The sequence below is a fragment of the Myotis yumanensis genome, unplaced genomic scaffold (genome assembly GCF_028538775.1).
Source record: "Myotis yumanensis isolate MYYU_CA2020_CCGP unplaced genomic scaffold, mMyoYum1.0.hap1 SCAF_5, whole genome shotgun sequence".
Classification (NCBI taxonomy): Eukaryota; Metazoa; Chordata; class Mammalia; order Chiroptera; family Vespertilionidae; genus Myotis; species Myotis yumanensis.
The window spans coordinates 94,532,328-94,555,243 of NW_027223756.1; the positions used below are offsets into that span (position 1 = coordinate 94,532,328).

General features: G+C 46.1%; 1 protein-coding gene and 1 pseudogene across 2 annotated transcripts in view; one reads left to right on the forward strand and one right to left on the reverse strand.

Moving 5' to 3' along the window:
* Positions 1-485: 485 nt before the first annotated feature.
* LOC139011205 (tumor necrosis factor receptor superfamily member 10A-like) overlaps positions 486-22,916 on the reverse strand; it is a 39,292-nt gene continuing 16,861 nt past the window's right edge. The window contains exons 2-10 of one of the 2 annotated variants that reach the window (XM_070416591.1): positions 18,084-18,165; positions 12,580-12,693; positions 11,713-11,824; positions 10,541-10,614; positions 10,349-10,453; positions 9,703-9,767; positions 9,193-9,351; positions 5,729-5,804; positions 486-4,287 (exon numbers count right to left, since the gene is read on the reverse strand). In XM_070416591.1, coding sequence (XP_070272692.1) covers positions 3,971-4,287; positions 5,729-5,804; positions 9,193-9,351; positions 9,703-9,767; positions 10,349-10,453; positions 10,541-10,614; positions 11,713-11,824; positions 12,580-12,693; positions 18,084-18,165 — 1,104 coding nt within the window. In that variant the 3' untranslated portion in view covers positions 486-3,970. The remainder of the gene's footprint in view (positions 4,288-5,728; positions 5,805-9,192; positions 9,352-9,702; positions 9,768-10,348; positions 10,454-10,540; positions 10,615-11,712; positions 11,825-12,579; positions 12,694-18,083; positions 18,166-22,916) is intronic. The other variant, XM_070416592.1, reaches the window with a different exon arrangement.
* On the forward strand, positions 13,162-14,522 carry LOC139010072 (uracil-DNA glycosylase pseudogene; annotated as a pseudogene).

Below are 22,916 nucleotides of genomic sequence, written 5' to 3' on the forward strand. Positions count from 1 at the left end.
GGTGGGAACAGCTCTGCCCCCAGCACCTTTGCTCTGGGGAAGGAAACAGGAGGAGCCACAGGGTCTCCCAGGAGCTGTAGGTAAGAGCGAGAGCCAAGGCCTACAGAGCGCGAGGCGGGGATGTGGGAGTCTATGAGTTTGCAGGGCAGAGCCCTGGCCAGTGCGGGGAGAAAGTGAGGGTGGCCCAGGAGGCGCAGGTGTAACCCAGAGACACCACTTGGGGGAAGGGGGCAGGCCAGGCCTGGGGGTCCCTCTCCCAGGGAAGGGCATGGAGGAGAGGGAAGGAGGGGCTATAATTCCAGTCCCACTTGGAAATTCAGTCAGAGCAGGAACCCGGCCATGTGGGGCAAGTATGAAAGCACCCGGGGAAAGGAAGGAGGGAGTCCCACAGTGAGAATGGACAGCCCAGGACTCATGTCACTCCGAGCTGTTCCAGAGGATGGGAGGACGGACGCGGAGAAAACAACAAACCCACACTCTTTTTATATGAGGTTTCATATTTAATTTGGTCATGGATTCATAAATACATGAATATTTTGTACTTAATGGCTTTCCTTGTATTGTTATTGATATTTCCAACAAACTTCAAAGGTGCACTTTTCACTGGAGAGAAGCATGAAAAAATACCCAATCACTAAGGAAACACTGAGTGCCTATTAAGTGCGAGGTGCTATGTAAACTGGACATAAAACAAAATGACAACTTCATGGTTTCATGACCTTTTAAATAAATAAACAAACAGGACAACCAGGCAACTAAGAAAGAGACAACCAAGCTGGAACCTGACTGGAAAAGTCATTCACAGCATCTGACGATGTGAGGGCAGAGCGTCCTCACAGTACAGCAAAGGCAGGAAGTACCTGGCCTGTCTCATAGCACCAAGGATGAAATTACGGGTGCAGTTCATGTTTACAGACTAATAAAGGCCTGAATAAATAACCAAATAGGAGGAGGGAGGAGGGAGACAGCCCTGTTAATGCTAAGTTATCAAATATTAGCACCAGGGCAGACAGCGGGAGCAGAACCCTGACCCCTGACGTTCAGCCCCAGAGCCAGCTAGGGCTGAATGTCACCAGTATGACTGGAAGTAGCACATGACCTAGAAGGTACCTGGCACATCTCCCACCCTCCTCACACGCATCCAAAGATGAGGGAAAAGAGACCCAGGCATGGATGCCCAGGTCAGGAACAGCTGACACAGGGCCGCACCACTTCTCACTTGTTAAAATCCACCTATAAATACTCAAACACAACTATCACATGGAAGAGTGGTCCCTGTAGAGCAGGGGTGGGGAACCTTTTACTGCCAAGGGCCATGTGGATATTTATAACATCATTCGTGAGCCATACAAAATTATCAACCTAAAAATTAGCCTGCTATATTTGATCATTTAACTAAGCTCCCTGCTTCTCTTTGGTGAGGTGTGTGACGTATTTGGTGAGGTGTGTAGCTGGTATTGATGTTACTACTGGCAACTGCTTTTTCAGGTTTCCGTCGGTCAGTCTGGAGTGCAGTCAACTCTGGGCGATGGTAAGTTTTGAAAAGAACTGTTACAGGATTCCAGGGCAGAGGAATAGGGAAACAGACAGGAAAGTTAAAACAAGGCCAAACAGTGTGGGCAATTTGCAGCTTGTAACTAACAAACCATTATCTTCCCCAGCCAAGGACAGGAGAGCAAATGGTTAAAAAACCTTCCCTAACCAGAGAATGCAGAAAGGGAGGGGGGAAGAGGAAAGAAAAAAGGGCAGTTTTACTCCCTGAGCGGAGAAGCCAGCAGTCTCAAGGCTGGGCAAGATCGTGTTGCCAGGTGCTGCTCATGAATTCTGGGAAGGCCCCAACAAAGTGAAAAGGGGCCTTGGGAATGAATCTGCACCAAAATAGTCACCAGAGGAATTCTGAGACCTATAGATGGGGGGTGGGGAGGAGCGGTATACGATGCCTCAGACCCCCACCCAACCGGCTCTTCAGATTGGCTGAGGCCCGTCTGCGCTTCATTGATTTTATCCTGAGCATTGATTTTATTCAGATGCATTTGGCCTCCCAACTCATTGAGTTTAGCATGTTTTTTTGCTTTGGTTTTTTAGAGAGAGAAACATCGACGTGAGAGAGACACATTGGTTGCCGCTCCCGCACTGGCCTTGACCAGGGTCAGGGATGGAGCCTGCAACCGAGGTATGTGCTCTTGACTGGAATCAAACTGGGACCCTTCAATCCGAGGGCCGACGCTCTATGCGCTGAGCCAAACCAGCTAGGGCGAGTTTAGCATGTTTTGAGCTATAATGACGCTCCAGATTGGCTATCATTACTGCTAACACACACGAGTTTGCCTTTTACTTCAACAACAAAAAATAATTGTTTGTCCATTTCTCTTGGAAAGACTGACACTCTGCATTAACTTTTCTTTTCTTTGTAGTCGCCATTTGTAGGGTGTCACACCCTTAAGTTTTAATAACTATCCAGTGGGTGTGTCGCCTGCAACGCAATTATTTTGCTTTGATCGCTGTTCTAATCTTGCATCTTGGATTTGAAACATATCCAACATTTGTATCATCGGCTCTAGAGGTCTTTTCTTTGTACCGTAATGTCCTTAGTATTTACCTGATATTCAGGTTTTTTGAGAATTGTTGATTGTGGACGTGTGGATAAAGGGTGAATTGGAGTCATTATCTGTCAGCAAAGAAGCTGACAACATCGTTGTCAATTACTGGAGGCAAGGTCATCCACGTCGCAAGGAATCATCTCATCGCACCTCGTCTCATCATCACGGGATCACAGTAGTTTTGCCACAGTGTGTTAACACTTTCACAGCCTGTACACTCCCAAGCGGCCTGGAGCTGACTGTCCTTGGAGTCACCTCAATACTGGCAGGTGGGCCACGGGCAGCTGACGAGAAGCATACATGTCTGTCCCGTCATGTACTGGATACTGCCCTGGACAAAGCTGCCAGTACTTGAGGAAGTTCTATCATCCAAATGCCTATAGCACTTAAAATGTTCTAGAACCTTTGCAGTGTACTTAAAGTATATTTTATGAACGTCCCGTAATGGACATTCTTGCTTGTCCCTCAAAATTTACATTATTATTATGATTCACTTAATATAAATTTATGTTGCTATGAAAAAAACTAGATTTCCTGAATTTCAAGTTCCACGTGTGGTTGCCTTGGCAGGGCCAGACCAAATGGTTGTCGGCCTTACAGGGCCCGAGGGCCAGACATTCCCCACCCCTGCGGTAAAAGTGGCCGGTCCCCTAATGCTGGACAAGCTCAAACTGCACCTGAGGGAGCTGGAACTCACTAGCACCACCCGCAGAGGTGCGGTGATTCCTTTGCAATTTTGTTAACTTCTCTCATTTAAGTAACACATGTGATCAACCTAGTAAATACATTTCCAAAAAGTTTTCCATAAATATACAAATATATACAGGGTGGGGCAAAAATAAGTTTACAGAAAATAATACAATAATAAACAATAATAATACAAGAACGAACTTTCAACTATAAAAATAAAAAGAGCCCTATCACAGTTAGACATAAATACCTGGACACATAACAACACAGATGGATTATACAAAACATTAAATAACAAGTAAAAAGTAGAAGTCTATTAGAATGAAAAAGTGCCAGGCCTGGCTGGTGTGGCTCAGAGGTTGAGCATTGGCCTATGAACCAATTTGAAGAGAAATTTCTCCAAGCGTATTGATTTCAGAGAGGAAGGGAGAGGGAGAGGGATAGACACATCAATGTAAGAGAGAATCATCAAGCAGCTGCCTCCCACACAGCCCCTGCTGGGGATCCAGCCTGCAACCTGGGCATGTGCCCTGACAGGGAATAGAACCCATGACCTTCTGATTCACAGGTTGATGCTCAACCACTGAGCCGCACTGGCCAGGCATGTAGTGTCCAGTCTTATTTTCCTTTCAGGAGAAAAGGTAAACTAGGAAAGCTCTGGTCTCCAAAAGAGATTCTTTTCACTGGGAAACAGCAGAACCTGCTTCACCCACTTCATAAACATACTTTCCGGACTGCAGCAGGAGGTCCTGCATATCCTCCTTTGCTTTGGTTTCCCCCAGCTTGTCCAAGCTGTCCAGTAGGGTGTTGACTGAGGCAGCCTTCCCCTTGGTGTTGAGCCAGATGGTCAGCATGTGATACAAGGCATCCCGCTGGTCCAACACTTGTGCTTTGGCTATGGAGATATCATTTTCCATGAGGCCCACCAACCTCATGAACGGCTCCCAGCGAGTAAAGGGCACGATCCTTGAGAACTCATAGAAGCACTCCTTCAGGGCTAGATGGGAAAAAGCCACAGAGACAGTCAGGTGAGGTGGAGGAAACCCTGCAAAAAGGGCAGATGTAGACCTAGCCAGTTTGGCTTGGTGGTTAGAGTGTGGGCCCACAAAGTGAAGGGTCTTGGGTGCGCTTACAGTCAAGGACACATACCTCGGTTGCAGGCTTAATCCCAGGCCCTGGTCAGGGCGCATGTGGGAGGCAGCAAATTGATAGTCTCTCTCACATCAATGTTTTTCTCTCTCTGTCTTTCCCCTTCCTTCCATCTCTCTAAAATCAATGGGAAAAATATCCTCGGATGAGGATTAAGAACAAAAAGGGCAGATGTATACTGGAGCGCCCCCTGGTGGTTACCGGCTGCTCGTCATCCCTTACCTGCTTCCCATCAGCATACAGTACTAGAATCAGGCCAGTCTGGGCCTCGCTTGTGCCCATGGCACTTCGGAGAGTCAAGATCAACAGAGAATTCTGCTTTAAGGGAAGGCTGACAGCCACATGGGAGGGGAGATGGACGTCATGGATCGAGCGAGCGAGGAGTATGTGGTAGGAGACAGAGAGTGGGACAGACTGTAGTGCAACAGGCCCTCAGAGGAGGGAGCCTGCACTTATCCTGAGCGTAAGGTCCGGTGCTGCCACATCCGCACCTGTGCACAGCCCAAGGGCCTGAAGGGGGACGATCTCTGGCTCCACACCCAGCTTGGCCTCACCCACCAAACTGGCAGAGTGAGACGGGCACAAACAGACTCTGAGCAAGAATTTAACCCGGAAGCAGAGCAAACCCCACCCATTTCATGGGATTGTACGAAGGATTCAATGAGACGTGTGTGGAATGCACTGCACACCACTGCCCCACAGAAATATAAGGTGAGCCAGGACCACTTATTTATAGTTTTCTAATAGCCGAATTGAAGAAGATAAAAAGGAACAGGCAATATTCATTTTAACACTATCTGGTACTAATTCAATACTTACAAAATATTATATTTACAGGCAATCAATAAAAAAAAATTACCAATGGAATATTTTATATTCCTTTTTTGTATTTAAAATCGGATCTGTACTTTATCATTACAGCTCTCTAAATTTGGCCTAGCCAGAGGTCAGGTGCTCGGGAGTCTCCTGGGCTGGTGGTGGCCTGCTGGACAGCACCAGCCCCTTAGGTGCCCTCAGTGTGGTGAGCCCGGCCCTGAGCAGCCAGGGAAGGGGGAAGGTGGTGGAGAGAAGGACAGGGCAGAACAGAACATTGTTGTGACGGATGGGATGGTGTGCAGTGGGAGGAGGGGGGTGGAGGGAGAGAGGAGGGGAGCGGATTTACTGTCCTAACGGTCCAGTGACCATCAGCCTAGGCCCCCGGTTTCCAGCGTCCCTGGCTCTGTACTGCCCTAACAGCTATGCGGACAGCAGTTAGGACACTGCTCCACTGCCCCCAACAAATCACTCACTTTCTATGGGGTTCTCATTGTTCGCTGGAACCAGCAGCTTCCTTCTCATCTGGGACTCGTCAGTGCCTATCGGTCCCTGTAAAATAGAGTGGAAAACCCCCTGGGTTCAAGTCGGGAGTCCTGGATTCCAGAAGTGAGCCTGACCATCAGAAAGCTGTGTGACCTGGGGCAGCCACCTCCCTCCCAGTCTCTATCGAGACAAAGAGGAACCTCCCTGCTGTGCCTTTCAGACTGTGTCCTTGTGTGCTCATGGAGGCCCATGTTTCCTAGAGTAATGCTCACTCCCTGTCAGTTCCAGCTCTGACAGCTGGACACACCTGAGTAGCCATCACCCAATCAAGACATGGAACATTCTCACCGCCCTGCACAGCTGCCTCCTGTCCTTTCTAGTCCATTCCCACCCACCCCATCAGGAGACAATCACTCCCTCCCAGGCATGTATGTGACTCAAATAAAGAATATATATGAGGGCACTTTGCAAAATCTAAGTAAGACTTCTTCCACAAAGCTGGAGGTGCATTGATCATTAATACTGTACCACACTGATAATCTAAATAAGGAAATGAAACTATTAGATTGTCTCCATGGAGACTGAAAAGGCATTTTGTAAAATTAAACATGAATTCTGATTTTTTAAAAACACCTCAAAAATAGGGGGCTGCATCCATAATGATAAGATTTTCTATATGAAAACAAGAGTCAACATCATTCCTTTAGGTGAAGTATTGAAGGCCTTCCCAATGAAATCCAATCAAGATCGAACGCGCACCTTCTCTAAGCACCTGTGAACATTGTCAGTTCTGGAAACAAAGGAGGCAGGACTTGTGGAAAGGGCAGAAACAATCATTATTTTAGACATGATTATAAATTTTTAAAACCCTAAGGTATAAGCTACAATACTTAAAAATAAATGTGTCCTGCTGGCATGGCTCAGTGGTTGAGCATCGACCTATGAACCAGGAGATCACAGTTCAATGCCCAGTCATGACACATGCCCGGATTGCAGGCTCAATCCCCAATGGAGGGCTTGCAGGAGGCAGCCGATCAATGATTCTCTCTCATCATTGATGTTTCTATCTCTCCCTCTCCCTTCCTCTCTGAAATATAAATAAATAAATAAATAAATAAATAAATAAATAAATGCATATCTTGGTGAATGTTAATAAATATACTAGAAACAATAAATTAGAAAACAGAATTACAATGGGATCCAACCAGTAAGGGTTGCAAAACAAATAAAATACAAAGAAACAGATTTTAGTAGAAACAGGAATTAATCGGAAGAAAAACACAAATCTTAACTGAGTCATAATAAAACTCCTGATCTGAAATGCTATCTTCCTTGATAAGAAAAATATTGAATGTTGAAAGATCTCAATTCTTCCTGGATTAAGGTAAGGTAATATATTTTAAAAATGTTCCAATGACTTTTGTGGAGGTGGGGTAGAGAAAATCTTATAAATAATTCTAAATTTTATATGCATAGAAATAATATATTTTGGCAAGGTATGTGCACTCTCAGATATTAAAAAGTTTCATTTGGTAGAGTATTGTATATAGATGGCATATGCACAAAGATTTCAGCAAAGAATTCTCTCGCCAGTCGGAGAAAGATAAATATCACATGATCTCACTCATTTGTGGAATATAATGAACAACATAAGCTGATGGACAAAAATAAATCCAGAGACTTAGAAGCTCAAACAGACCGTCCAACCTCAGAGGGAAGAGCGGGGGGAGGGTAGGAGATCAACCAAAGGACTTGTATGCATGCATTTAAGCATAACCCATGGACACAGACAGTAGGGGGGTGATGAGGGCATGAGTCAGGGATGGGAATGGCAGGGAGAGGTCAATGAGGGGAAAAGGAGACATATGCAATACTTTAAACAATAAAAAATTTAAATTAAAAAAATAATAAAAGTTTAAAAATAAAATAAAATCATTTTTTAAAAAAGAATTGTATCTCATAATTACCTGAAATAAAAAAGTGGGGGGGGGCTGAAGAAAGACTGCAGGAGGCTTCTACCACTCCCTGAGAACCTTTTTGTACTATTTACTTTTTCTCACTGTGGATAAGCACTACTTTAAAAATGTGAAAAGTGATTAATCACGATCGAGGGATTATTGTCCTTTTTGGTTTGTTTCCTTTTTACTTTATCTTAAAAGAGCATACTGTAGCCGGGCTGGTGTGGCTCAGCGGTTGAGCGCTGATCCATGAACCAAGAGATCAGGTGATGTGTTCCTGGTCAGGGCACATGCCCGGGGTTGTGAACTTGATTCCCACTAGAGGGCATGCAAGAGGCAACCTATCAATGTTTCTCTCATCATTGATATTTCTGTCTATACCTCTCCCTTCCTCTCTCTAAAATCAATTTAAAAAAAACCACACGTGTTAAAAAGAGCACACCATAGATGCAGGAAAGAAACAAAGGAAACAGGAAAGTCTGTAAACATTTCACATCTGATAAGGGAAGAGCCAAAAGCCGAGGGAATGAGAGGATCCATTGTGAAATGGGGTTGGAGGAAAGAGACAGTGACTCAGAACAAGTCAGACGCCTCATGTCACATCAGGTCACAAAGTCAGTTCCATTTGGATAACAACGCTAGATGCTAAAAATCATTGTAAATTTAAAAACTCAAAAAATTAGTGAATTTCATCTTATGTTAAGGGGAATGACTTTCTAAGCTTCTGAGGAATAAAAATTAACTATTTCTACAGGTTTACCACTCAATGTCATACTAAAACTCATGAACTGATATGAACCAAAACTGTATGCACGTGTGTGTGCCCAGAAATTCTACTTCTAAATGCCACCCTACAAATAGGATTAGGTATCTAGACTAAGATTTATTATCATACTAGAGGCCCAGTGCATGGATCGTGCACCAGTGGGGTCCCGCGGCCTGGTCTGCGCCCTCTCCCAATCCGGGACCCCTTGGGGAATGTCAGAGAGGTGGTTTCAGCCCGATCCCCCCAGGCCCCATCCTCTCAGGGAATGGTAGAAGCCTCCTGCATCTTTCTTCCAGTGCATTGAGTGTTTTCTCCCTGGTGGTCAGTTCATGTCATAGCAACCAGTCACATAGGCTTTTATATAATAAGAATTTTGTAATAAGTCTGATATTCCTATTGTTACAAGGAATGGCTTACTAAATTATTTTACAACTACACAGTGGACTATCTGCAGCCCTCATTCAGCCAGTCAACAAAGACGGGGGCGCCCATCCTGTGCCTGCCTGTTCCAGACTCTGGGATATTGTGACATCTAGACAGATAAGAAGACCCAGGCATTCCACAGAGCTAACAGCTCCCTGCAGTGCAGCCCCTTCCCCTTCAGGTCCTGATCTCCCTGTACCATTCTTCCCCAGGACAGCAGTCCTGACCAGCACGGGCCTTTCCCTGCTTCTGACACAGTCCTGGGCCAGCACAAAGGCCAGAACCTGGCATGGCTGCCCCCACTCACCAGTAGAAGCTGTGCTTCTCCTGCGGGCTGCACCATGCCACCTGCCAGCTCTTCCTGTTCCTGCTCAGAGGACAATGAGTCTCTGTTGCTCTTGGCCAGGTTGTGGGCATTGTCCAGAGCCTCAGCCTCTCCTGGGGTTCGTAAGCAACCAAACCAGCCCTTGGGAAGGAAAAGAGCTGACTCAGGAGTCCACACCCAGGCTCCCTAAAGGGTGTCAGGGGACACGCAGGTTCTGCTGCCCCGCCCCTCCCAGGTTCCCCTCCTCTCAGGTTGGCAGAGGCTCAGCACATCCAGGACTTTGCTGTTAGCACCAGGACCCTGGTGCTGTGCTAAGGGGGTTCAGCACACCTGCCTGACACCCCACAGCCCAGAGTGCAGGGCTATGGTCTGGGTGTCACAAGCAGCGGGAAGGACAGGGCCACTTTAGAGAGCCGGGCAGAGCAGCTCAGGACAAACTGAGGCCACACCCACCCAGGGCCTTATTCTGGGCAGGAAGCAGTTCCTCATCACCTGATGTCTCAGGTCCTGGAGAAACCCACTCACTCTGCTCCTGGTCTTGGTGGCCACTCCAGAAACTGGAAGAGAAGGGGGTCTGCCTTAGTGTGGGAGGCCCCCTCTGCAGGGTCTCCCTGCTGGGAAGGGCATGGGCTGGGGCTCAGACACTGACAAGGTGCCTTGGGCCTGGTGACAGGGAAGGGCAATCCAACTCTGGGACACCCTCAGGAAGGGGAAGAAAGGAGGGAAAGAAGTAAAAGTAAAGACATATCAAATCTCTGTTGGGTTCTGCTCTGACCAAAGCTGTAAACCACGCCCCGCTCCCGACCTTCTCCTCCCGACTCTTGTCACCCAGTTGAGGCATTGACTACCCCTCTGCCTTGGCTGAGGGCCCTGCAGATGTGAAGAACTGGCCTGCCCTCCCCGACTTGGCAGGAGAGGAAGTGACCATCAGCCCCAAGACGGGGACTGATAGGACCCCGGCCCTCCACAGGTGCAGGTGAGGTGGGGGCTAGGGGTGATCCCAGGGAACAAGATCACAGCCAGGCCAGAAAGACCCAGAGATTTGGGAGATGGAGGGGTGGGCTTTTCTGTCTGAAGCAGGAAGTGAGGGAAGCAGCAGAGAGTGCCAGTGCCCGCCCATCGCTCCCGCCAAACTCACCTGTAAGGTTACGGCTCCTGCACCAACAATATACAAATGTGCCCAGCAGGGCAAGGACTCCAAGCCCAAAGATGCAGGCAAGTAGGGTCACCCACCATGGTGTGCCTGAGGAGAGAGAGGGAGCAGTGGGTGCGTCCAGGCTGGTGGTCACTGGCTCTCGAGGAACTGGGGCCTCCCCATGGTCCTGGATACCTGATTTTTGGTCCACGCACACGAGGTTGTTGTTGGGGCCACAGTCCCTGGCCTTGACCTTGCCATTAGGGCACCTAGGTTCAAACACAGGGAGCATGTGAAGGGGTAAGAGGAAGAAAAAGAGGGAGCAACACCCACCCAGTGTCCCCTGACGGGAGAGTGGAAAAAGAACAGCCTTCTCCTGTCTGCCTGACGGGCCCTCTCACCCCCTTGCCGGGTTCAGGAGGGACCTGATGCCACCTTCAGCCCCCAGGGGCTCCAGTTAAGTGTTCAGAGCTATACCCACAGGAGCTGGGCCTTCTCTATAAGGCCTGCACTGAGCTTCCCTGACCTGCAGGGGGAGCCCGAGTGAGGAAGTAGCTCAATCCAGCCACAAGCTGAGCCTCATTCTCTAGTCCAGTGGTTCTCAACCTTCCTAATGCCGCGACCCTTTTATACAGTTCCTCATGTTGTGGTGACCCCCAATTTCATTGTTACAAATTGAACATAATTAAAGCATAGTGATTAATCACAAAAACAATATGTAATTATACATGTGTTTTCCGATGGTCTTAGGCAACCCCTGTGAAAGGGTCGTTTGACCCCCAAAGAGGTCGCAACCCACAGGTTGAGAACCACTGCAGTCAACCCTCAATACAAGGACCCTCTTGTCCTCCACCCGTTGACTGTCCCCACCAAGCACAGCCACACTGTAAAAGACCAAATTACTATTGGCTCCTAAATCCCAATAACAGGGAAAACACAGTCTTATTGAGGGAGCAGGGCCCTGGGGGAAGGTGGCGGACCTGGCGCAGGGGTTTGAGGAACCCCTGAAGGAGCTACAGACTCGGGTCATTATGACTTGGCTGTGGACACTTACGTGTTCATGGGCTCATGCCGGCACCAAAAAAACACACACACACAAAAAACAAAACCATTTTGTGATTGAATTGCTATAAAGATGACTGCAAGTATGGCTGCATTGTACACAATCCCTTCCTTCTGATATTAAGAAAACCTATAGCTTTGCATGGGCCACTGACAGGCTCATAGGCCCTGATTAGCAGCCTACTGTGCCCAGTGGGAAGGTCAGCCTGGCCAAAGGGAAACCGAGCTGAGGAGGGGTGGGAAGAGGGTGCTGCAGCGGGAGCGTGAAGACACGCAGATGGCCACGGCGGGCTCTCGTGTCTTACCTTGTGTCGCACAGTAGGCAGAACTCAGGAGAATCCTTATCCTGGTAAGTGCCCTTCTTGCACTGACACTGGGTGTCATTCGTCCTGGTGCATGCAGCTATTTGTACTTTATCTGAAGATAAAGGATAGGATTCGGGGGATACATTTCCATCACGTGTCCCTCAAACCATTTTTCACCACTCAACTGCCCCCCCCCCCACACACACACACACTCAGCTTCACTCAGTTTGACACAGATTTGAGGGTTAGTTTCTGCAGCAATGTCTGTGAGGTGCAAAAAGGACAGCACTGTTCACCTGTCCGCAATAACCACGTACATAAAAAAGGCCATGATTCTTTATTTATTACATGAGGATTGGGAGGAAATAAATATTGGTTTACGGGATGATTAAGAAGGGTCGGGTATAACCTGAGAGACCCTGGGTGGGGAGGAACCCTTGGGTGAGTTCCTCAAACTTAACCCTGCAGAGGGGCCTTAGGCCGTGAAGGCTGAGGAAGGCAGAGAGCTGCCAGGAAGCACAGGGCCAGGAGCGGTCTGGCCAGGACAAGCCCCACATCCCGGCTCCAAACCAGCACTTTCCACTCGGCTACCCCTTCCGTGATGTGGCCATTGAGTCCTCCCTAAAAGGGACAGGTTATTCTCCCACCACTTCCATCTGATGGTTTAAAAGATGTCCCTCCTGTGTGGCATGCATTATAAAAATAATTTCTTTTTTCATTTTATTTTATTGGCCTAAGTCATATCATGAAAAAGGGTATCATGAAGACCACGCTGGGCTGGCAATTAGGTTTCTGATCCCCCATTCGATACAATTATCAACTCATTGCCCGGCGCCCTAACCGTAGGCATGAGGTCTACATCTCTACCTGCAGGGCAGTTAGAGCAGGGGCGGCAAGAAGAGAGGCGGTTGCGACTACCGGTGAAACCCTCATTTTCAGGGCATGGTGTACACACTCTGCTGTGTTCTGGCAGATAGGATCCTGGGAAAAGAGAGAGAATCTGGTGAGTGAATGACCACAGGGCTCCTGGAAGCGGGCAGTGATGGCTAAGGGAGGCCTCTTTCGGCCATCAGTGGAATCCAAACAGGAAAATCCACTCACATCCCTTAGACCCGTGGTCGGCAAACTGCGGCTCTTTGCCCCTTGAGTGTGGCTCTTCCTAAGCCTTAGGAGTACCCTAATTAAGTTAATAACAATGTACCTACCAATATAATTTAAGTTTAAAAAATTTGTCTCTCAAAAGAAATTTCAATCGTTGTACTGTTGATATTTGACTCTGTTGACTAACTAATGAGTTTGCCGACCACTCCCTTAGACCGTCACTGCCAACAGAAATGTATTACAAGCCACACATGAAATTCAAATTCATAGTTGCCATGTTGAAAGGGTAAAAAAGAGCCTCATAGATATGGCTCAGTGTTTGAGCGTTGAGCTATGAACCAAGAGGTCATGGTTTCATTCCTAGTGAGGGTACATGCCTGGGTTGAGGGCTCGATTCCCAGTGTGGATATTTTAGGTTAAAAAATACATAGTGGAGCCCACCCCCTCCGTGGGAGCATGCGCGCGGCTTGGCGCCAATTGCGGACCGCCACAGCCTGTGCCAGCCCCGTGGGGCCCCGGGCGGCTTCAGGGTGATCAGCCAGAAGACACTGTACCCCTTCTCCTCCCCTGGAGGAGGCGGAGGAGAGCGGGGATGCAGCGGTGAGCCCCGCCAAGAAGGCCCAGGCGGGGCAGGAAGAGCCTGGCACACCCATCGCCTCATCGCCGCTGAGCCCCGAGCAGCTGGTCCACATCCAGAAGAAGAAGGCCGGGGCCCTGCTTAGACTCGCGGCTCGCAACCTGCCGGTGAGTTTGGAAAACCGTATTTTAAAGGGTGTCCCAAAATTCACGCAAGAAGTAATTTTGATAGAAAACACAGGGTTATAATTAAAAATTGTAAATTTTTTATTGATTCATAAAGTATACAGTATAGGGTTGTGTATGGAATAGCACATCGGGTAAATGGCCTCCCCGGCTTTGCTGGCACATACGCAAAGAAAGCCGTGGTCTTCACTGGTCTTCATTGTCCCTGCTCCTGGGCCATAATTGGTACTTGGTAATGCTTATCAAATTGAAGGGATTGAAATCAAAGGGCAATAGATATTAGAATCTGATTCAATAAACCAAGTAAAATTAGGCTTTTATTTTTTGTTGTTGCTGTTAATGCTCACGCAAAATTCAAATCTTGCATGAATTTTGGGACACCCTTTATAAAGCTAATGGGATTTGTTGCAGAAGAAGGAAGACATTGCACTGTGTATCCACCCCCACACCAAGTCTTCAGGTGGACCCAAATGTGCAGCACAAGAGACGTGAAGGTTGTCATCCTGGGACAGGATCCATACCATGGACCCAAATGTCGCCCAGTGTGGAAGACATTTACGAAGAGCTGTCTACAGACATAGATGGTTTTGTGCATCCTGGCCGTGGAGATGTATCTGGGTGGGCCAAGCAAGGTGTTCTACTCAAAGCTGTCCTCGTGGTCGGGTGCATCAGGCCAATTCTCGTAAGGAGAAGGGCTGGGAGCAATTCACCGACGCGGTTGTGTCCTGGCTAAATCAGAACTCGAGTGGCCTCGCCTTCTTGCTCTGGGGCTCCTATGCGCAGAGGAAGGCCAGCGCCATCGATAGGAAGCGCCACCACGCGCTGCAGACCGCCCATCCCTCCCCTTTGTCTGGGCACAGAGGGTTTTTTGGGTGCAGATATTGCTCGAAACCGACGAGCTGCTGCAAAAGTCTGGCAAGGAGCCCATCAACTGGAAGGATCTGTGACCCTGAACTGGGTGGGAGGGGGCCCTCTGAGCCGTTTCTAGAAGCTGCCATTGAAGTATTTGTCAGTGACAAAGTCGAATTGAGAAAATAATTGTCCGAGTGATGGTTAAGCACTATGCACACCAGGGAGTAAGTTTCAGTAAAGTGGCCATGCGCCAGGCCGCCCAGGAGTGGCAGCGTTATCCGGCAGAGACTGCACCCTGCGAGAACGTGTCTGTCTTTGCAACTTGGCTCTGGCCTAGAATACGCGTCAAAGTTTTTGGAAAGGAGAGGAAATCAAATTCTCTGGACTCTGTTTCTTTTATGGTTAAAGATGGTGAGACACACACCGTTTTAGTATCTAAGTCAGCTGCTCGCTTTTACCTGTAGGTTAAACGTTAGGTTATAAGGTGTTGGGTGTTTTTATATAGAAAAGCCCCCTTTGCACATGGGCCAGGTCCATGCCCTTTGATCCTTTACAGAGCCCTCAGGCCCCTCCTGGAAGGAAATGGGATTTTTTTTTTTTTCTTTTTTGCCAGTTCCCAGAAATTAGGGGTCAGTTTCCTGGTTATAGCAGAGGAGAAAATTCCTAAGGAACAGTCCTTGCTGTGAGCCTTTAGACTGGCAGAGGCCAGGTGAGGTGGACGGGGCCTTGTTTATATTGTTTTCTGGGTGTTTCTAAGAATAAGCAGTGGAAGTTGAACCGGAGGAGAAAGGGTTTTGTTGTGTTTTATTTTTTTAAGAAGGGAAATGGTTTTCTCCCATGTGTATCCTGAAATGGGAGAAAAGGCAGCATAGTGCCAAATGCTGTTTTTTCTTGACTGAAATCACTTTGGGATACCATTTTCTGCAACACTGGAGAATTTCGCTCTTTTAAAAAATACGTAAATGCCTGGCCAACGTGGTTCAGTGGTTGAGGGTCAACCTATAAACCAGGAGATCACAGATCAATTTCTATGTGGATGTTTTGTATTTTTAAAATATTTTTATTGATTTCAGAGAGGAAGAGAGAGACAGAAATATCAATGATGAGAGAGAATCATTGATTGGCTGCCTTTTGCACGCCCCCTACTGGGGATTGAGCCCACAACCGGGACATGTGCCCTTGACTGGAATCAAACCCAGGACCCTTCAGTCATCATTGATGTTTCTCTCTCCCCCTCTCCCTTCTTCTCTGAAATCAATAAAAAATATATTTTTTCAAAAATGAATAAAAAGAAAGGGATCCCCGAATATCCAAAGCAATCCTGAGGAGAAAAAAAAAAAAGCTGGAGATATTTTGCTACCTGACTCAAATTATACTGCAGAGCTATGATAATCAAAACAGCATGATATTGGCAGAGAAACAGACACACAGATCAATGGAACAGAATAGAGAGCCCAGCTATAAAACCACATGTATATGGACAGATAATTTTTGCAAAGGAGACAGAAATACACAATGGAGTAAAGATAGCTCTTCAGTAAATGGTGCTGGGAAAACTGGAAAACCACATGCAAAAGAATGAAACTGGATTACAGTTTCTCCCCCTGTGCAACAATTAATTCAAAATGGATCAAAGACCTAAATATAAGACCTGAAACAATAAGTGACATAGAAGACAATATAAGTACCAAACTTAGGGACTTTGGTCATAGAGAAAACTTTATGAACTTGACCTCGAAGGCAAAGGAAGTAAAGGCAAAAATAAATGAATGGAACTGTATCAAACTAAATAGTTCTGCACAGCAAAAGAAACTGGCAGCAAAACAAAGAGGCAACCATCCAGATGGGAGGTGATATTTGCAAACAATAGCTCCTACATATGTTTAATTTCCAAAATATATAAAGAATTCATAAAATGCAACACCAAACGAACAACCCAATCAAAAAGTGGGCAGAAGACCTGAAAATACACCTCCCCCAGAATACATACAAATAGCCAATAGATATATGAAAAGATGTTCAACCTCACTGGCAATTAGGGAAATACGATCAAAACTGCAATGAGATACCCCCTCACACCTGTTAAGAGTGTCCATTAGTGCCCTACTGGTTTGGCTCAGTGGATAGAGCGTCGGCCTGCGGACTCAGGGGTCCCAGGTTCGATTCCGCTCAAGGGTATGTACCTTGGTTGCGGGCAGATACCCAGTGGGGAGTGTGCAGGAGGCAGCTGATCGATGTTTCTCTCATCGATGTTTCTAGCTATCCCTCTCCCTTCCTCTCTGTAAAGAATCAACAAAATATATTTTTTTAAAAAGGAAGAGTGTCCATTAGCAACAAGACAAGCAATAACAAGTGCTGGAGAGGATGTGAAGTAAAGGGAACCCTCATTCACTGCTAGTGGGAACGCAGTCTGGTACAATCATTATGGAAAGACATCTGGCGAGTCCTCAAAAAATTAAAAATAGAGCTACCATATGACCCAGCAATGCCTCTTCTGGGTTTATACCCCAAAACTCGAAAACATGTATTCACAAAGGTGTATGCACCCGTATGTTCATTGTAGCATTATTCACAAAGGCCAAGACATAGAAAGAACCAGTGTCCCAAGACAGTGGACTGGTAAAGAAGATGTGGTACATCTGAACAATGGAATACTGCTCAGCTATAAGAAAGGATGAAATACTGCCATTTGCAACAACATGGATGGACCTTGAGAATATTTGGCTAAGTGAAATAAGTCAGTTAGAAAAAGCTAAAAACCACATGATTTCACTCATATGTGGAATATAAAATTGAAACTCCTGAACACAAACAGCAGTGTGGTAGTTTCCAGAGGGAAAGGGGGTTGGGGGTGAAAGGGGTCCTAATATATGGTGATGGGAGATGACTTGACTTTGGGTGATGGGCACATAGTGCAATATATGGATCTTGTAACACAGAAACCCACACCTGAATTCTGTATGATCGTATTAGCCAATGTCACCTCGATAAATTTAATAAAAAAGGGAAAAAAAGAGAAAGAGGGCCAATTCATTTAACTATGTATTTTTTGACCTAACATTCAACATAGTATCAATTCAACATTTAATCAATACAACATATTGGGATAGTTTACTTTCTTGAATACCTCACTCAAAAAGTGAAATCTATGCTCCCTCCAGAGTGTCCAGGGCTTGTGGTCTGCTCTCACCTGCCCTTGTGACTTCTTTACCCCAAACTCACCCTACACTCACCCCAGCTGCCCTCCAGCTTTGCTCAAACAAGCTCTCCCCCTGCCCTTGAGATCACAGCTCCTGGGGGGCCCTCTCCGGACCACTGTGCGTGGCGCTCTGCACTAAAGACAGTTGCTCTCTGCGTCAAGGTCACATCCTCAGACGCCTCACCAACCCAGTCTCTGTCCCACTCATCACTCAATTATCCTCATGGTTCCTATCTCGTCTCTCTGTCACCTTCAACTGTCTGTCTGAGTCCATCTCAGAAGAACAGCTCCAGGAGGGCAGGGGCCTCCTGCCCTCCACCAGTACAGTGCCAGGCACTCAGGAGCCATTTAATAAATAAATACCTGTAGATAAAGAACCAGGAACTTTGGAAATCAGAGGGCTGGGAACACCTGGAGACAAGTCGGGTAAGGGCTGGAGATCAGTGTTACAATGTACCTGGTGGGCACTCCTTCTCTGGGGCAGCTGGTTGCTGGTGAATTCTGTCCGGCTTTATGATTGGGCATGAGGCAACTGGGATCTGTGGGGACAAAGCAGGGATAGGCATCAGTGGCTTCCTGACTCTCCTCCCGCCCCGGACCCCTCTCACATTCTCGTCACCCCAACTACCTAAAGCAAAAAGAACTGGGACCTTTCTTCCAGCCCTATCCTAATTCTTCTGTTTCATGTTTGTCCCTTAGCCTTTGGGACTAGCAAGTAACTCACGCCTGAAAGAGTTTCCAGTATTCTTTTATCTTATACTAAAACAAAATATATTTATTCCACATGTGCAAAGTTAATCTTAAATGGTAAGCACCATTGCAACCACATCAGTAAATCCTCAAAACACTTCAATTCAATGATAGAAATGGTTAGAATGGATGAAGAACAAGACCCAAATACATACTGTCTATTAGAGATGCCATTTAAGAAAGCAAGACACAGATATATTGAATGCAAAGGGATGGAAAAAAGATATATAACATACAAATACTAAGCCTAAGAAAACTGCTGTGCTGTCTTAATATCAGATGAAGTTGGTTTAAGACAAATAGCATTACCACAGGTAAAGAAGGACCTTTTGCTGTGTGAAAGGGTTAATTCCTCAGAGTCATAATAATTATAAATGTATATGTGCCCAACAAAAAAGCTTCAAAACACATGAAGCAAAAATGGAAAGAGTTAAAATGAATGTAACACCCTTTTCTCAGCAACTAATGGAATGATCTGATGAAAACAGTAAAGTAAAGAAAGATTTGAACACTCAATCACCTTGACTTAATTGACATTCACATAACAGATGTGCAGCATCTACAGAAGACACATCCTTTTCTGGTGAACATGGTACTTTTTCAGTCCAAATAAACTTAAAAGAAGTGAAATTATCTCTATATATAAAAGCCTAACATGAAAATTGTGCCCTGGGGAGTTCAATCTGGAGATCGGGAGTTCAATCGATCACTATGATGTGCGCTGACCACCAGGGGGCGGCACAGAACGAAGGAAGGCCCCAGCCGGCAGCCAGAAGGAAGGCCCCAAATGGCCCTGATCGCCAACCAGTCCTAGGGACCCTACCTGTGCACAAATTTTGTGCACCAGGCCTCTAGTATCATGTATATTCTCTGATCTTGATGATAATACATTGGAAATCAATAACAATATCTACAAAGGCCTCCAATGTAATTAAAACCACAATGAGAACAAAAAAAAAAAAATCACAGACATTCCAGAAAACTGGGATCTTAAGCCAGTCAAAGGAATGACATTTCAATTTTTCATTTTTATTTTTTTATTATTATTTTGTAAGGTTTTTTTTGCTTTTTTCTTTGTTTCCCCCCCTTTTTTTCTTTGTTCTCCTTTTTTTGTTTGTTTGTTTGTTCCTTAATTATCTACTTCTTTTCACATTATTTTTTCAACCACGTGAACAGCAGACACATGAGTGGCACACTCTTGTCCAGGGAGTATCAGCCCCGTGAGCAGCCTGCCTCGAGCCTAAGAGCAGCAGCCTCATGTGGCCTGCCCCTGTCCAAGGAGCAGCAGCTGTGTGAGCGGCCCACTTCCCTGTCCGAGGAGCAGCAACCACGCGAGCAGTCCGACCTGTCTGAGGAGCAGCAGCCACACGAGCAGTCTTCCTACGTCTGAGGAGCAGCAGCACTGTGCAGCCCGCCCCCATCTGAGGAGCAGCAGCTGCGCACAGTCTGCACCCTGCACTAGTCCGAGGAGCAGCAGCTGCACAAGCATGTTGCCCTCGCCCAAGCAGCAGCCGCACGAGCAGCCTGCCGAATCCGAGGAACAGCAGCTGTGTGAGCAGCCCGCCCCCATCCCAGGAGCAGCAGTTCTGTGAACAGCCCAGCTCCATTCGAGGCGCAGCAGGAGCCCACCCCAGTCAGAGGAGCAGCAGCCACATGAGCAGACTGCCCATATCCGAGGAGCGGCAGCCCTACGCAGCATGCACCGGTCCGAGGAGCAGAGCCACAACACCCTGCACATGTCCAAAGAGCAGCAGCCGGGTGAGTGGCACGTCCCCATCTGAGGAGGAGCAGCCACGCGTGCAGCTCACTCCCGTCCAAAGGGCAGCAGCCTCGCAAGAAGCCCACCACCATCCGAGGAGCAGCAGACTTGCAATCAACCTGTCCAAGTCCTAGGAGCAGTAGCCCCACAAGCAGCCCACCACCTCAGAGGAACAACAGCAGCATGCAGCCAGCCGCCATTCAAGGATCAGCAGCCACGTGAGCAGTCCGCCCCAATTCAAGGAGTAGCAGCTGCGTGTGTAGCCTGCCCCCATCCAAGGAACAGCACCCACCAGAGGAGCTGCTGCCAACTGAGGAGCATCTGCTACCACAACCGCCCGAGGAGCAACCACAGCCCGAGGAGCCACTGCCACCCAAGGAGCAGCCCCTGAAAGACTCAACATCTAAATATGTTGGTGAGATCAAACATGGGTAGGCAAAGAAACCCCCAAAGGAAAGAAAAGGAGGACTTGCCAGAAAAGCAGCTAAGTGAAACAGAGGCATGCAGCATGACAGAAAAAGAATTCAGATTAAGGATTCTAGAATGCATAAACCGGATGGAGGAAAAAATCAACAACTTATGCAAGAATCAAGAAGAAACGGATGAAAAAGATCAACAACTTATGTAAGAATCAAAAAGAAACAGATGAAAAAAATCAATAACTTATGTAAGAAACAAGAAGAAATGAAGAGTGATATAGCTGCAATACAAAAACACCATTGAAAGTTTCAACAGTAGACTAGGAGAAGCAGAGGACCGAATTATCGAATTAGAAGACAGGGAAGCAAAACACACCCAAACTGAACTGCAATTGGAGAAAAAAATTAAAAGACAGGAGGAGAGCCTAAGGGAGCTATGGGACAACATGAAACGAAACAACATACGAATAATAGGGGTGCCAGAACAAAAGAAAGAGGAACAAGGGTTAGAAAACCTATTTGAAGAAATAATATCAGAAAACTTCCCTGAGGTAGGGAAGAAAAAAGTCACACAAGCACAGAGAGTCCCAAACAAGGTGAACCCGAAAAGACCCACACCAAGACACATCATAATTACCATGGCAAATGTTCAGGATAAAGAGAGAATCTTACAGGCTGCAAGAGAGAGACAGAAAGTTACATACAAGGAATCTCCCATTAGATTATCAAATGATTTCTCAACAGAAACACATCAGGCCAGAAAAGAATGGATGGATATTTACAAAGTGATGCAAAGCAAAGGACTGAAACCAAGAATACTCTATTCAGCAAGGCTATCATTCAAAATTGAAGGGGAAATAAGAAGCTTCACAGACAAAAAAAGGCTAAGGGAGTTTATCACCACCAAGCCAGCAATGCAAGAAATGCTAAAGGGACTGATGTAAAGAGAAGAAATAAAAAGCTCAGAAAGAAAACAGGCACAAAAAATAGAAATGGCTACAAACAAGTACCTATCAATAATAACTTTAAACGTAAATGGACTAAATGCTCCAATCAAAAGACATCGAGTGGCTGAATGGATAAAAAAAACATAACCCATACATTTGCTGTCTACAAGAGACCCACCTCAGAATAAGGGACTCACACAGACTGAAAGTGAAGGGATGGAAAAATATCTTTTAGGCAAATGGAAAGGAAAAGAAAGCTGGGGTAGCAATACTTATATCGGACAAAATAGACCTCAAAGTGAAGGCCATAACAAGAGATAAGGAAGGCCACTTCATAATACTAAAGGGATCAATACAACAAGAGGATATAACCCTGATAAACATATATGCACCCAATGCAGGAGCACCCAAATACATAAAAAACCTCCTGAAAGATATCAAGGGAGAGATCGACAACAATACAATCATAGAAGGGGACTTTAATACACCACTGACATCACTGGATAAATCCTCTAGACAAAAAATCGGCAAAGAAACAGCAATCCTAAATGACTCACTAGATCAGATGGACTTAATTGACATCTTCAGAACATTTCACCCCAAAGCCATGGAATATATGTTCTTCTCAAGTGCTCATGGGACATTTTCAAATATAGACCACATATTGGGTCACAAACAAAGTCTCCCCAAATTCAAGAAGATTGAAATGATACCAAGCATCTTCTCAGACCACAAGGGCATAATATTAGAAATAAACTACAATAAAAACAACCCAAAATACTCGAACACTTGGAAACTGAATAGCAAGTTATTAAATATTGATCAAGTATTACCAATGAGATCAAAGAAGAAATTAAAAACACCCTGGAAACTAATGACAATGAAAACACAACAATCCAAAACCTATGGGACAAAAGGAAAGCAGTCCTGAGAGGGAAGTTTATAGCTCTACAGGCCTATCTCAAAAAACAAGAAAAACTGATAGTAAATCATCTAACTCTACATCTCAAAGAATTAGAAAGAGAGCAACAAGAAAAGCCCAGAGTGAGCAGAAGGAAGGAGATAATAAAGATTAGAGCAGAAATAAATGACATAGAGACCAAAGAAACAATACAGAAAATCAATGAAACCAAGAGCTGGTTCTTTAAAAGGATAAACAAGACTGATGAACTTCTAGCCAGGCTCACCAAGAAGCAAAACCACTGTTCTTAAAACTGCCTGGTACTGGCACAAGAACAGACATATAGATCAATGGAATAGAATAGAAAACCCAGAAATCGACCTGAACCAATATGCTCAATTAATATTTGACAAAGGAGGCAAGAACATACAATGGAGTCAAGATAGTTTCTTCAATAAATGGTTTTGGGAAAATTGGACAGATACATGCAAAAAAATGAAACTAGACCACAAAC